At 46.1% G+C, this 14,781-nt stretch overlaps 1 protein-coding gene across 3 annotated transcripts in view; it reads right to left on the bottom strand.

Annotated features, from left to right (window-relative positions):
• RTTN (rotatin) overlaps positions 1 to 14,180 on the bottom strand; it is a 121,473-nt gene extending 107,293 nt beyond the window's left edge. The window contains exons 1-7 of one of the 3 annotated variants that reach the window (XR_009733208.1): positions 11,853 to 14,180; positions 11,340 to 11,527; positions 10,315 to 10,492; positions 8,322 to 8,411; positions 6,221 to 6,314; positions 4,757 to 4,871; positions 3,661 to 3,811 (exon numbers count right to left, since the gene is read on the bottom strand). Coding sequence is in view for 2 of the 3 variants with exons in the window: in XM_061399551.1 (XP_061255535.1) it covers positions 3,661 to 3,811; positions 4,757 to 4,871; positions 6,221 to 6,314; positions 8,322 to 8,411; positions 10,315 to 10,492; positions 11,340 to 11,527; positions 11,853 to 11,883 (847 nt within the window). In the remaining variant the exon portion in view is untranslated. The remainder of the gene's footprint in view (positions 1 to 3,660; positions 3,812 to 4,756; positions 4,872 to 6,220; positions 6,315 to 8,321; positions 8,412 to 10,314; positions 10,493 to 11,339; positions 11,528 to 11,852) is intronic. The other 2 variants (XM_061399551.1, XM_061399552.1) reach the window with 2 other exon arrangements.
• Positions 14,181 to 14,781: the final 601 nt, after the last annotated feature.

Genomic DNA, 14,781 nt, shown 5'->3' with positions numbered 1-14,781 from the left:
GATAAGACAGCAAAAACACAAACAACCAAAGAAAACAGAGATAAACTGGACTTCATCAAAACTTAAAACTTTCATGCATCAAAGGACATTATCAACAAAGCAACAACCTACAGAATGGGATAAAATATTCGCAAGTCAAACACCTCCTAAGGATTTAATATCCAGGATATATAAATAACTCCCAAAACTCACAATAAAAAAAAGTCAAATATCCCAACTTAAAAATGAGCAAAAAACTTTGATGGACATTTCTCTAAAAATCTATCAGTGGCCAATAAGCACATGAAAAGTCACTAGAGAATCACTGCTGCTGCTGCTGCTGCTGCTAAGTCGCTTCAGTCGTGTCCAACTCTGTGTGACCCCATTGACGGCGGCCCACCAGGCTCCCCTGTCCCTGGGATTCTCCAGGCAAGAATACTGGAGCGGGTTGCCATTTCCTTCTCCAATGTGTGAAAGTGAAAAGTGAAAGTGAAGTTGCTCAGTCGTGTCCGACTCGTAGCGACCCCATGGACTGCAGCCTACCAGGCTCCTCCATCCATGGGATTTTCCAGGCAAGAGTACTGGAGTGGGGTGCCATTGCCTTCTCCGAGAGAATCACTAGTCATTAATTAATAATCATTAGGGAAATACAAATCAAAACCACAATGAGATACCACCTCACTCCTACTAAGATGATTATGATTAAAAATAAAAAAGTGTTGGAGAGGCTGTGGAGAAACTGGAAGCCTCATACACTGCTGGTGGGAATGTAAAATTGTACAGCCACTGTGGAAAATATTTTGGTGGTTCTTCAGAAAACTAAGGGCTTCCCGGGTGGCTCAGCAGTAAAGAATCTGCCTGCTAACGCAGGAGACAGATTTGATCCCTGGGTCAAAGATCCCCTGGAGAAGGGAATGGCTACCCACTCCAGTACACTTGCCTGGAAAATCCCATGAACAGAGGAGCCTGGCTGGCTACAGTCCATAGGGTAGCAAAGACTCAGACACGACTGAGCATGCACACACACACAGAGATAAACAGAATTAGCACATGACCCAGTATGTCTATTCTTGGGTATACACCCAGAAGAACTGAAAACAAGGACTTGAACAGATATGCCAATGTTCACTAGAGCATTATTCAATAGTCAGAAGCTGGGAACAAACCCCACATCCATCCACAGATGAATGAATAAATAAAATGTGGTGTGTACATACAATAAAATATTATTAGGTCGTAAAAGTGAATAAAGTTCTGACAACATGGATGAACCCTGAAAACACTAAACTAAATGAAATCAGCCAAATATTATACGATCCCACTTAAATGAAGAACCCAGCCAGAAAATAGATTAGAGATTACTGGGGTTGCAGAGGGAAGGGGAAATGGGGATTCTGCTGTGCTTACAGAGTCTCCGTTTAGGATGAAGAAAAAGGCCTGGAAACACATGACGGTGAGGAGGGGACAACAGCGTGAATGCAATGCAGGCATCGAACTGCATGTTCATAACGGCAGAGTTTATGCGGTGTGTGTTTCACCGTAGTTTTTTTAAAGAATTAGGTAAAACAAAGACATGTGTGGAGGGAGGAACAATAACAACTCTCCAAGAGCTTCTCACTGCACTTCAAAGAAAATACAAAGTCATACCAAGAGCTGCAACTCCCAGTACCCGCTGCCCCAGGCCACCTCCCGCCTTCCCCTCCTGCACCTGCGCCCGGTTAACCACCTCACTCACTCCAGCCTGAAGTCTACTCCTCGAGCAGGTCGCCCTCATGCCTGAGGCCTCTACTGCTGCTGCTGCTGCTAAGTCGCTTCAGTCATGTCCAACTCTGTGCGACCCCATAGACGGCAGCCCACCAGGCTCCCCCGTCCCCAGGATTCTCCAGGCAAGAATGCTGGAGTGGATTGCCGTTTCCTTCTCCAATGCGTGAAAGTGAAAAGTGAAAGTGAAGTCACTCAGTCGTGTCCTACTCTTAGCGACTCCCCATGGACTACAGCCTACCAGGCTCCTCGGTCCATGGGATTTTCCAGGCAAGAGTACTGGAATGGGGTGCCGAGCCTCTGGCCTCCCTGAATTCTCCTCCTGCAGCCCTTGGAATGGAGGTTCCCGCTCACTGTCAGGCCACCTCCTCCTGGAGGCCCTCCCTGACCATCCTACCCAGGTGACCCGTCTCCCGGGTCACGTTCTGTCACAGCACCCTTCCTATCCCCTTCGGGCACGTCCTACCTGAACACTCCTGCGTTTGCGGCCTGTACCAGCCTTCCACAGCATAAGCTCCATCAGGCGGCGCCACACCTGCCCTGTTCAGTGTCTCGCCCCCTAGAGCTGTGGTCCCCAACCTGTCTGGCACCAGGAGCCGGTTTCGTGGGAGACAGTTTTTGCAGGATGGGAGGCCACGGGTGGATGGATGGTTTCGGGATGATTCAAGCACAGTACACGGACTGTGTGCTTCACTTCTAACGTACTGCCGCCGCTGATCTGACGAGAGGTACCGCCACCCCCGATCTGACGAGAGGTACCCCTGCCCACAAGCACTGGTAGGCACAGAAGCGGTGATAAACATTATTTAATAGATGAGTAAGTCTTCTGATTTATCCACTACTTTAACCAACCAAATTGCATTTAACTCTTTCTCTGATGAACTATGGGGTACCCGCAAGCTCTCAAGAATATTACTAAGCAAACTCCATGTCCCCTGAGGTCCATAATAAAGCTAATATAAAGCATAAGTATTCAAGTAGCACAGGATCAGTGATGCTCTCAACAAAATAGGGCTTAACTATGAAGCATGACAAGTCACTGTAATTAAGCATTCAACTTTCAATGCATACTGCGTAAGAACACAGAACCCTGAACTGAAGTGCAGGTGTGACAAGGCCAGCCCAGTACTCCTGGTGGCCATTAGGTGGTGCTCTTTCCCTGAGAAGTCTGGCGCTGCTACCACATTAACAGAAAACACCGCCTACATCACAAGTTGCATTAAAATAGTTTCCGTAATACAGACAGGTATTTTTCAAACCGAACAATTTCTTAACACAATGTATAACTTGCTAAAATGCCCAAAGCCCCACGTGATCAGCTGGATTTACAATCCCAGTCCTCAGTTGTCGCCACTGCATGCATGGGAGAAAAACACAGTGCAGCCGTCTCATATCAAAAAAGAGGACGCGGGGACTTCCCTGGCGGCCCAAGAATCACCTGGCAATGCAGGGACGCGGGTTCCCTCCCTGGTCGGGCAATTAAGATCCCACATGCCAGGGCGAAACTAAGCCAGTGTGCTGCAAGAACTGAGCCCGCAAGCCACAACGAGAGCGTCCACGCACTGCGACAAAAGATCCCAAGGTCCCACGTGATGAGGAAAACCCCGCGTGCTAAACTACGACCGGACACAGCCAAAAAAAACAAACAGAAATACAGCTACGACCAGACACAGCCAAACAAACAAATTAAAAAAAAAAAAGTTAATGAGTTCATTCTGTTTAAAGAAAAAAAAGGGGATGGGCTCATGAGTGCTTCCCTCATTAACACGCTGTTTTCAAAGATTATGATTTGATAAACACTCAGGATGGGGCGTTTCCGCTTTGTACACACACAGTAAGCCTGACAGTAAGTACAATGGGGAGCTCTTGGAAGAATCTACAAATACCGCCAGTGCACAAGGAATAAACAAACAGAAATACCTTGTTTATTAGAGAAGAAACTTGGATCTCTGTGGAAATTGAGTCTGTTTCTTAAACACGTGCACAGCTGCTGCAGGCAGGACACTGACTGTAATGCCAGACGATGCTTCCCGTCTCCTCCAAAGGCCAGTTTCAACAGAGATAAAAGGCTCTGAAATGAAGAGTGAGGAAAATGACCACGGGAACAAAGTGCTCGACTGCAAAGACGGACGTGGAGCTTACGCAAGGTTAAATGGACAATCAAAGGAATCACAATAAGGTGCCAAATATTTATAGGAGAGAAGCAGCAGAAACGGGTAAAAACGACTTAGCATACTGCTGGAAGATGGGTAGAAGATCAAATTTAAAGGGAACAGTCAGCGTTTCTCATATCTGAACTGTTAGTTGAGTATCTATCCCGAAGAACACAGGAAACAGTCCCCATTCAAGACACTGTTACAGAGTATTTTTTTAAGTACAGCAAGCCTTTTGCATATCAAACAGCTAAATCATTTGGCATGTTTTGATGATTAACAGCTGCTCCTCTGCTATCACTCAGAGCTGGGACAGCATGTATTCACAGCTGCCACTCACAGCACCATCTCAGCCTGGTGAGTGTGGAGCAAGGGGGCCGGGCCTGACCGGACGCTGTGGACAGGCTGCAGCCCAGCGCAGGCTCCAGCGTCTCTGCTGCACACGCGTGCGGCAGGCTGCAGTCCGGCACCTAGAAGACAGCCACACCGCTCACCTCTGCCGTTCCCAGCAGCTGGCACTGTGTGTTAGAGCCCACGCGCTCAGAGTGACTCGGGTCTCACTGACGGGACTGGTCACGGCGCCCAACCGCAGCGCCCCACGTCTGCCCTCCCCTTCAAGTGATCCATCAATGGTGAGGCCACGGTGGCCAACCTGGACTGAGTGTGCCAAATGAGACCACCTCCTATCAGGAGGACAACCTCTGTCCACGTTAGAGAATAACGGGTCTGAAAAGCCCGGTAGCTCATTATCTAAACCTGAGAGTGTAAACCTGCCTCCCAAGGACCCCTACTTTGCACCATGTGCTTCACTGCAGAAAGTCCCCTATTGCAAAATCTAATAAAACAATGCAGAGGAAACGCACCTGAACAATTTTTGGCCTTTGAAGGAATATCTCAGCAGGAAAATCTTGCATGATAACGTCTTTCAACAGTTCACAGGTGTTCCAGATTACAGTATGGTTACTACTTCTTAAAGAGCTGCAAAATATACAAAATACAGTCTTTATTTTTAAGAACTGTTTACCCATGCCAGATTCTAAGGAACCAGGCATAATGGCCCTATCAGAACCCTTCAGGTCTCGGCCGACACATCGTCCCCTGGGAAACCTTCCCAGCTCCCCTCGCTAACCAATGAGCAAGCCTGGGGAAGGTGTTCTTTCTCGTGCCCAGAATTTGCGCTGCGGCTACTGCCTGTCAACTTCGCAGCCCCCGGGCCCTCCTCAAGAGCAGGGGCATCACAGTGCCCACCACTGTGTGCCCAGGGACCATCACAATGCCATGAAATGAGGTCAATGAAGTCTGCTAAATGAATTAGGAAATAAGACAGAGGAAATCATAGTAGGTTCAGAATTAAATTCTAGGCATTAGATTCCTTACTGCTCTTCCCTACTTGGGGGGAATCAAGCTGGTACTCCTCTCTTGTCCCATGGAGACCACACCCCTCAACTTCTCTGACAGCACTTGCCTCCCCAGCAAGACAGCAGCTGTTCACCTCTCACCCCAAGAAACCAAACCCACAGGCAGTCCAGCTCCAGTCCACCATTCACCACCCACACGCGCCCCCTAGAGACCATATCCCTCCTTAGCAACCAAAACAGAACTGACAGATCAATGCCACCCGGGCCCAACCCCAGCTGCATGCAACCTCTTCAGTATGTTGTTCCAAGAGAATTCACTGCAGGCCTGGAAGGGCCATCATCAGAAGTCACTTAATAGCATCCCCCTATTTGGTCTGAACTCTAGAAGTTGGTCTTTATTTTTCAGACTCTCACCAAAACAAGGCAGACAACACATTTGGTGTAGCATTCACTGAAATTAAGTTTTAGCAAAAAGTGAAACTAGACTTTAAAACACTCTCCAAACTTCTAGATATCATTTCTCTATTTTGAGGAGTAATGACCAAATAAAATCCACTACATAAGATCAGATCAGAGGTCCCCAACCTTCCCCTAACAGAGTCCATGTTTTGAAATATACTGTCTACTAAAAAGACTGCATTTATGTTTAATTGCTCCATTTTTATACACCAAGGGCCTAAGCAACGGCCAGATAATCTGGTTGATAAGAGATGATTCATGTCACCAAAGCGTGCACAGGATTCCAAGCACATAAAAGAAACTTGATGTGAAGCCTAATTAAAAGCCAAGGGGAATTTTCTGGCTTGCCTTTTGAAATACTGAAAATCATTCATATATTCCCATTACTACCAACCACAGCCACTTTTAGAATCTTTTTTTCTCCTGATGAAACTGTATAGTAATAACTCTCAGACTTCATGGCTATAAATACCAGAAGCCAAAACACCTGCCATGCATCGGGCACAGTACCTTTCGTTGGACGAGAGAACGTGTCTGTCAGCTGCGGTCAGTGGGAGCCAGGGGAAAGTAGAAAACTTCAAACACTTCGTGGTCGGATTTGCTGCTGATGGAAGAGCAAAACATAAGGCAGGGAAGGAGGCAACGTGGACAGATTTGCAATGTCCCGAGGAACGCTTTGCCTTCAAAACAAGTCCCCAAATAAAGTTACAGCTCACGGTTCCCTGAAGTATGTCAAAAAGATCAGCTGCAAATTTGTCTTCTCAAAGAATAAATAACAGATCTCTTTTCACAATTTAAACAGAATGCCTATTATTTTTAGAAACCAATAATGAATGACATTTATAGCATCAATTATTTATTCTACCACGTGGCTACCCAGAACAGAGACCTTAAACAAAAAAGAAACTGGTATTTGGAGATCTCTAACTATAGTAATTAAAAATGATATAAATGTAATCATACACTGTATTTAGTAAGTCAAGTTCAAATATCATAAATAGGGTTCGATATTTTAATGGTTACACTTTGAGGATGACTTGAAGACCATAAGGTTAAAGATCAAATATCAGTGCTCAAACAAGATTAAAAGAAATCCGAGAAACCCGAATGCAATTTTATACTACCCTCCTTCAAATTACTTTTAAACAGATCTTCTAGTGTACAACTTAAGGTGGCAACACATAAGCCCTTCCAAATGGCAAATAGTCTTTCTGCCACATGCTTTGAAAAGAGCATGGGTTTGCTAAATTCAGGTAATGATATTATTAAATTCCCAAACACAGCACAGTTGCTTCCTTCAAAACTGTTAACATAAAAGCAGGGTTTACCGTCTAAGGGAAAAGCAAGAGTTGGGAAGGACATAAAGATGCGTCTAAAAGAAGCCACACCATCAAATCCACAAACTACAACTCACACAAGAATGCGTCATCATCTCAGTCTTCCTGGATGCTTTCAACAGCTTCACTCAAACACCCAGCCTTCCCAGCCCTGGAGACACTCCCTTCAGATGTCTCCGGCCGTCACTACAGTAAGCCTCTCAGCCACAAACACAAAGAACTACCATATCAAACCTGAGCTCCCAAGAAATCTAACACAACTTTTAGAGAAAGGAAAGGCCAAGTATTTTAACAGCTGAGCAAGTCTTCTGTTCCTTCTTACACTGTACTCAATCTGAGAATTTCTACGAAATCTTTTCTGTTACAGAGGGCTTCCAAACTGAATTGCTCTGAATACTTGATGTCCACAGAAACATCGCTGGAAACAGCCTTTTCATTTCAACTTCACAGGCAATAAAATAAAAAGTTCGTGCTCACTTAACCGTGCCCTAACTGTGTCATCTAGTACAAAGATTTTATCCTTTTCTAAGTCCAAAGGTCCTCACTGGTAAAATGGGGTTATTAAGAGTATCAACCTGGGACTCCGTGAAGATTCACTCATTCGTTCAAGAAATACATACTGAACACCTGGTGCATTTCTGGCACTGTTCCCCACACCCACACTGGACGAAGCAGTACTTGTGGCTGCCATTAAGCTTACAACAAGGGACACAAACAAGACGTAAATAAACACACAATTTAATAAACACATGTAAGGAGAAAACCAAAGACAGAGAAAAGGTGATCCTGGCTGGAGTCCTCAGGAAGGCCTCTTTGAGGAGGTGGCATGAGAGCAGAGACTATTCTGGATGAGGTTCCCGGGAGAGGCTCTAAATCAGAACTCGCAGGTCAACTGGATGTGGGGATAACGACAAAGGGAGAAACAAAAGTGATCCAGAGTCTTTGGCTTGCGTCACTGGATGGACAGTCCTGCTGGGTGAGCTGGAGAATTCACGGGTGACGTGCACGGGGCACAGCTCAGCCCCTGACAGAGACTCCCCACTCAACAAGCGCCAAGGACCTCGACCACCATTACCAACCCACACTGCGGCTCAAAGGCAGGAAGAACAATTAAGTTGGACCCTTTAGACTATCCTAATCTAATTAGAGGAAGTAAACAGTTTGGTGCTGAAACATTTAAGTATGACCACAACATGTCTTCAGAACAATGAGAAAAAGTATATTATGTTCCAATTTCCCAGGTCAACAGTATCTACTTCACCACAGACACTCACCCACAGGTCGTGAAGGTATTTCTGTCTGCTGCAAAGTACTTTTGTCTTGAGGAAAATATCCTGTTAAGATTTCAGGTTGTTGCAGCAAATCTGAAAAGAAAATATATATATTATTGGTGCATTACTTGCTGAAAGTGAAACTTGCTCTTTTCATATATTAACTAAGTTTCTGGATCATTTTAAAAACTAGAAAAAAACGCAGTTGTGTTTCTCTGAATAATCCGTCCTCCTAAAGAGGAAAAAAAAAGTGACTGCTGAGTCAATTTCAAACTCAGAGAGTTTCTTCTTTTACTGTTAAGTAATTACAATTATTTCTTAGAATGAAAACATGCACAATGTACATAAAGAATTTGCTGCAAGGATTAATTCAAGGACTGTTCACCTCTGCTTCTTAGTCCATCTCTCTCCTCTTTTACTCTACATAGTTCCCCATCAGTTCAATTTTCATTCATGATTTTTAAGAAAAAAGTTGCCAAAGCAAGAGTCAGTACTACCTTTCAGTAACTGTGACTATCCCCTATCATACACGATTGCATATTCAGCACTTCAGTTATAATGAGACTGAGAACAAAGAAAAGGCTAAAACTCAATTTTGTAATTTTCCATTTGCAGTTTTCACGCCAGTGGTCCTCAGACTGATACAGATAACTACAAATTAGCCCACGACCACTCCTCTATTCTCACCTGCAGGAACTAGGTTGAAAATTCATAATATAAGATTATCCTTTCTTTGTTATGTCTTACAAAGAAATTCTAAAATACACTGTTAAAAATCACAATCACACAAGAATTCAGTAAATGGCAGCTGCTATTGTTATTTCCTGTTGAGAATGGGCCCGAGGGTCACAGCAGGGACAGCAGAGCACTGGCATACAGAAACATCGAGTCTAACAGATTAAATGAGCAAAACACATTTGTTTATACTTCTACTTAAATTTTATACTCCAGAGTATGAAAATCTTATACTTTTCATAAATTTCAAGAGCACTTGCTTTTATTCAAATCAATTTAAATGTTTTCCATGAGCAAGGAACTACTGGACATCAAATAGGAGTTCTGGGCTTAATAGACGGGCTCTATGCTAAGTACTATCTCACTTAACCCTCACAAAAATCTTGTAAGATGTTCTCGTTTATTGTACCAATTTCTGGAGGAGAAAACAAAGCCTGGAGGGACTGAGGCCCTTAGCCAAAACCGCGCAACTAGTGGCAGACCTGGGACATAAATCTAGTCTCTTTGATTCTGATTTTAGCAGATGTACTAAATGTGTAGCTCGTTTTGATTGTATCCCATAACAAAATCATGAGTGGGGCAGATATTATCACTATATGAAGAACACAGTCCCAAAATGAAAGTATAAAACATTTAAAACAATGCCCACCACATAGTAATGAGTGCTCAATGAATATTTCTTATCGTTTAAAAGACAATTGGTCAAAGTAGTCTCACAAAAAGAAAGTCACTTGCCTCAACCAAAAAGGCAAAATTACACAACTGTCCTCCTCTTTATAATACTGGTGGTGTTAGTTGCTCAGTCAGGTCTGACTCTTTGTGACCCCACGGACTGTAACCCGCCAGGCTCCTCTGTCCATGGGATTCTCCAGGCAAGAATACTGGAGTGGGTTGCCATTTCCTTCTCCAAAGGATCTTCCAACCCAGAGACTGAACCTGGGTCTCCTGCACTGCAGGCAGATTCTTTACCATTTGACCTACAGTAAGTCCCTGTATAATGTTAGAGGAGAAGAGTTATGGTCAAATTCATATAAATTAACACAAGAAAAGTAAGCTGTGGGATGGGGGAGTGGGGAAGGGTTTAGAATCCCATAGACAGAGGACCCTGGTGTGCTATAGTCCGTGGGGCCACAAAGAGTCAGACATGACAGAGCAACTACCATCATCACCATCAAGTTCCTTTTCCTTAGAATTAACCATTAGAACCAATATATTAACAGAATGATTAATTGACTTCATCAGATTGATTTCAGAGAGTTACCAGTTTGACTGGTCTGGTAAGATGAAGAATACATTTCAGGAACTTCTGAAGGAAGACTAAAAAGTCCATCCAGTATGCCATCAATTTCTGCCTGCAGATTCGGCTCCACATTAGGGCGAAGTTTAGATAAGAATTCGACCGCGCCAAGATCAACCAAATGCTGCACTGCTAGAGGATACTGCAATCAGAAGAGGAGAATCTTGAGAAAAACTACAAATATCAAAATCTCTAGACTTTATGTTACAGCAATTAAAACATGAACCTAGTTTTGGTATATCAGATGTTCCTTTTTTAAAACATAAAACTTGCACTAATGTACATGACACAGAGATATTTATACAGACATATATAAAATATTCGGTAAGACTGACGAGAGAAAAGCCCAATGAAATTAGAAATGCACATTATCAATTCCTACTTTTATTAAACTGATTACTTCTCTCCACTGACAGTGGCCCTATCCTTTCCTACCTCCAACCACTCACAGGATGCCAAAGTAATAAGTACCCCCTACAACTGCACGTGATTTATAAAGTTTAGAAACCTTAAACTAGCACTCAGCTATTCGACCCTGACAACTAACTACTCTCAAGACAGAAAAATAATCTGAAAACCAGGTATGGGGAGAAAAAAAACAAAACAAAACAACATTTGTGCTATCATCGGGATCTGTAACATCATCTTTCATGTGCTCTCTTTTATACAAAAGTACCTCTAATTTTTAACATGTAAACAACAGACCATAAGGGAAAACAGCATGACAAATATTAACCTCCCAAGATGATGCCAAAAAAAAAAGGGGGGACATCCCTGAACTCAGAAACCGTGTTAACTTCAGAGCATATGAGAGACACTGTGAGGGTCAACATCACACATAAGAGAAAAGGAGGAACATTATATACCCTGATGAATTAAAATTCAACATCTCCAGTTGTTATTCTTTTTTTTTTTTTAGTTAATAATTTTCAACAGAAGCTCCAACTAATCGACTACGGAACACTTGCGCATTTCGAAGGGATGCTAACCTTAACCAGTCTGCTCAGCAGACCCAGGACCTCGTCCTTCACTGGGACGGACGGGAAATTGAACCATTCCAGCAAGTGGAGAAACAGCAGCCTGTGCGAAGCCAGGTCCGCGCCGCAGACCAAGCTGTGCTCGAGCTTGCAGAGAATACTCCTGAGCGCGCGCTCCCGGATCTCGGCCAGCGGGTGACCTGTCAAAGCAGCACAGCACGCGTCTGTTTCCCGACCCCGAGAGCCGCCCGCCGAGGGTGCACCCCAACGCTTTCACTATCCAGGCCGGGGGCGGGAGCAGGCTGAAGAGGCAAAGGAACAAGCCGGTTCCGTCTACACGCGCAGGCCGTGACGCGAACGCCGGGGTCTCTACACCGAATCCGACGTGGGTCCCCGGGGGGCTGCCCGGCCGCCACGGGGAGCCGTCACCGGGGTGGCCCGGCCTCCGCGAACGTGGCCCGGCCATCCTCGGCGAGCGGCCGCCTCAGCCGGGCCGGCCGGGCGCTGGGGGACGCGGACGGTTACCGAGTTTCCGGATGAGCCCCGTCAGGACCATCTCTTGTCTTCTCCACTCGCTTGGCCGCCGCCGGAGAATTAAACCGCCGCGCCACCGCGTCCGGCCACAATTACCGTCCCCCCGAGAAACCCGGCCGCTCCGAAGGCGGGTTCTGCACCGTGTGCGCGAAGGACCCAACGAGTGAGAGGTATACTCTGTGAGCTGTCCCCGGCCCCCGCACTGCCAGGAGAGTGTATACGGACTCCACGGTTACCAGTATGCGGTTCTTAGATGGTGGTCTCCATCATAAGCACTGGACAGAAAGAGGGAGCAAGCGGGGAGAGAACGGGCTTTGCGCTGTGCATCTCGGGAGTTGTAGTCTTCGCGCTGTAGTGCGCTCTTCCCGGAATTCCGGGCCCGCCCCCGCGCCCGCCTGTCCGAGGTTCCGGCCTGCCCGCGGTTCCGGCCTGCCCGCGCGGGCTGCGGCGCGGGTTCTGCAGAAACTCAACCCCGCCTTACGTCCTGCCTCCGCGAGGGGCTGGCTCAGAACTGCGCCAGTCTGAATTCTCACCTCCCAGAGAAGAGACTCGTGTTAGGATTACCCACTCCTACCTGCCTCCCTCCCGTGACTAAACGACCCAACGTCTTTAACTGTGGGATGTAACACATCCAGGTTGATGTAACCCATCAAGTCGTGATTCAGAGTAAACAAGTGGAAAAAGACGTGAGTGCGGCGGAGGGGAAGTGCAAAGGCGAGAAGGGGGCTGTAGAAAGAAAAGGGCTGAGGAGGGGTTTGAATTCTTTTTTGAATGCCACGGAGGTTGACTGCTGCACTTCGATCTCAATAGGAAAGAAAAAAATATATACAGGCAATGGCAAAAGCGATGACAACAAAATAAAATTTGTAAAGTGATTTGCATTTTAGAGAACACTTTTCCTCGGGGACCTGTTCATCCTGGGAAAAGGGATATCGAGGCACCAATTCACATTCTTATTTTGAAGGGAAGGAGAGGCACTTAAAAATCTGAGAAGTTCGGGCACACAATCACATCAACTAGTAAGTGGCTGACTGAGGATTCATGTTTCTTTGTCCCGTTTTTCGAAGTCGGCTACTTCTGCTGCTGCTGCTGCTGCTGCTAAGTCGCTTCAGTCGTGTCCGACTCTGTGCGACCCCATAGACGGCAGCCCACCAGGTTCCCCCGTCCCTGGGATTCTCCAGGCAAGAACACTGGAGTGGGTTGCCATTTCCTTCTCCAATGCAGGAAAGTGAAAAGTGAAAGTGAAGTCGCTCAGTCGTGTCCGATTCTTCGCGACCCCATGGACTGCAGCCCACCAGGCTCCTCCGTCCATGGGATTTTCCAGGCAAGAATACTGGAGTGGGGTGCCATCGCCTTCTCCGCGGCTACTTCTACAAGTGTATAAAAACACACGCTTGTGGTGTGGTGACATTTGAGCTGGATCTTGAGGGATAAGTAGGAGTTTGAGCTTTGTTTGTTTGTTTTCCATGCAGTGAAAAGGGCTGAGGGAATTTCTGCCAGAGAAAACAGTATATCAGTTCAGTTCAGTTCAGTCCAGTCGCTCAGTCATATCCGACTCTTTGCGACCCCGTGAACCGCAGCATGCCAGGCCTCCCTGTCCATCACCAACTCCTGGAGCTTACTCAAACTCATGTCCATCGAGTCGGTGATATCATCCAGCCATCTCATCCTCTGTCATCCCCTTCTCCTCCTGCCTTCAATCTTTCCCAGCATCAGGTTCTTTTCCAATGAGTCAGTTCTTCGCATCAGGTGGCCAAAGTATTGGAGTTTCAGCTTCAGCATCAGTCCTTCCAATGAACACCCAGGACTGATTTCCTTTAGGATGGACTGGTTGGATCTCCTTGCAGTCCAAGGGACTCTCAAGAGTCTTCTCCAACACCACAGTTCAAAAGCATCAATTCTTCGGTGCTCAGCTTTCTTTATAGTCCAACTCTCACATCTATACATGACTACTGGAAAAACCATAGCTTTGACTAGACAGACCTTTGTTGGCAAAGTAATGTCTCTGCTTTTTAATATGCTGTCTAGGTTGGTGATAGGTTTTCTTCCAAGGAGTAAGTGTCTTTGAATTTCACGGCTGCAGTGACCATCTGCCGTGATTTTTGGAAACAGTATATTGCTACTGCTACTGCTAAGTCGATTCAGTCATGTCCGACTCTGCGCGACCCCAGAGACAGCAATCCACCAGGCTCCCCCATCCCTGGGATTCTCCAGGCAAGAACACTGGAGTGGGTTGCCATTTCCTTCTCAATGCATGAAAGTGAAAAGTGAAAGTGAAGTCGCTCAGTCGTGTCCAACTCTTGGCGACCCCATGGACTGCAGCCTACCAGGCTCCTCCGTCCATGGGATTTTCCAGGCAAGAGTACTGGAGTGGGGCGCCATTGCCTTCTCCCGGAAACAGTATATGCAAAGGCCCAAAATCAGAGTGAGTCTGTCAGAGTCACTCTGAAAATGAGAAAGTCTTGGTGGCTGGATGAGGTCTGGGAGTAAGAGAAGGAGCAGCCAGCCTGCCAGTTGCTGTCCACGTGGCCCCTCCAGTGGCTCCGCTCCACTTGCTGGACCCTGCAGGTAACTGACTTGTCCATGTGAAAGGCTGCACCATCCAGGCAGGGCCTCCAGCCCTGAGTTGACTGTGGCCAGTGAGAGGCACCAGGAAGAAATCGAGGGAGTGGGGAGGAGGGAATATTTAACCAAGAGCCCACCAGCTGGGACCTAAGGTGGCCTGCCCACTGAAAAAATATGCACAACTTAAACACTGAGAGTTACATTTCATTTGGTGGGAATTTTTAAAACTTCAAGCCCAAGAGGCAGGATCTCAGGAAAACCCTGAGAGAATGGCTCCAAGACAGCGAAAGGGGTGAGCCGGGTTATATAGAAATTTTGCAACAACACACAGGTAGTCTGAGGGCAGGTAGTCTGA

Source organism: Bos javanicus, chromosome 24, assembly GCF_032452875.1.
Source record: "Bos javanicus breed banteng chromosome 24, ARS-OSU_banteng_1.0, whole genome shotgun sequence".
Taxonomy (NCBI): Eukaryota; Metazoa; Chordata; class Mammalia; order Artiodactyla; family Bovidae; genus Bos; species Bos javanicus.
Note: the sequence above shows the minus strand (reverse complement) of the source record. Positions and strands in the feature narration are given on the sequence as shown.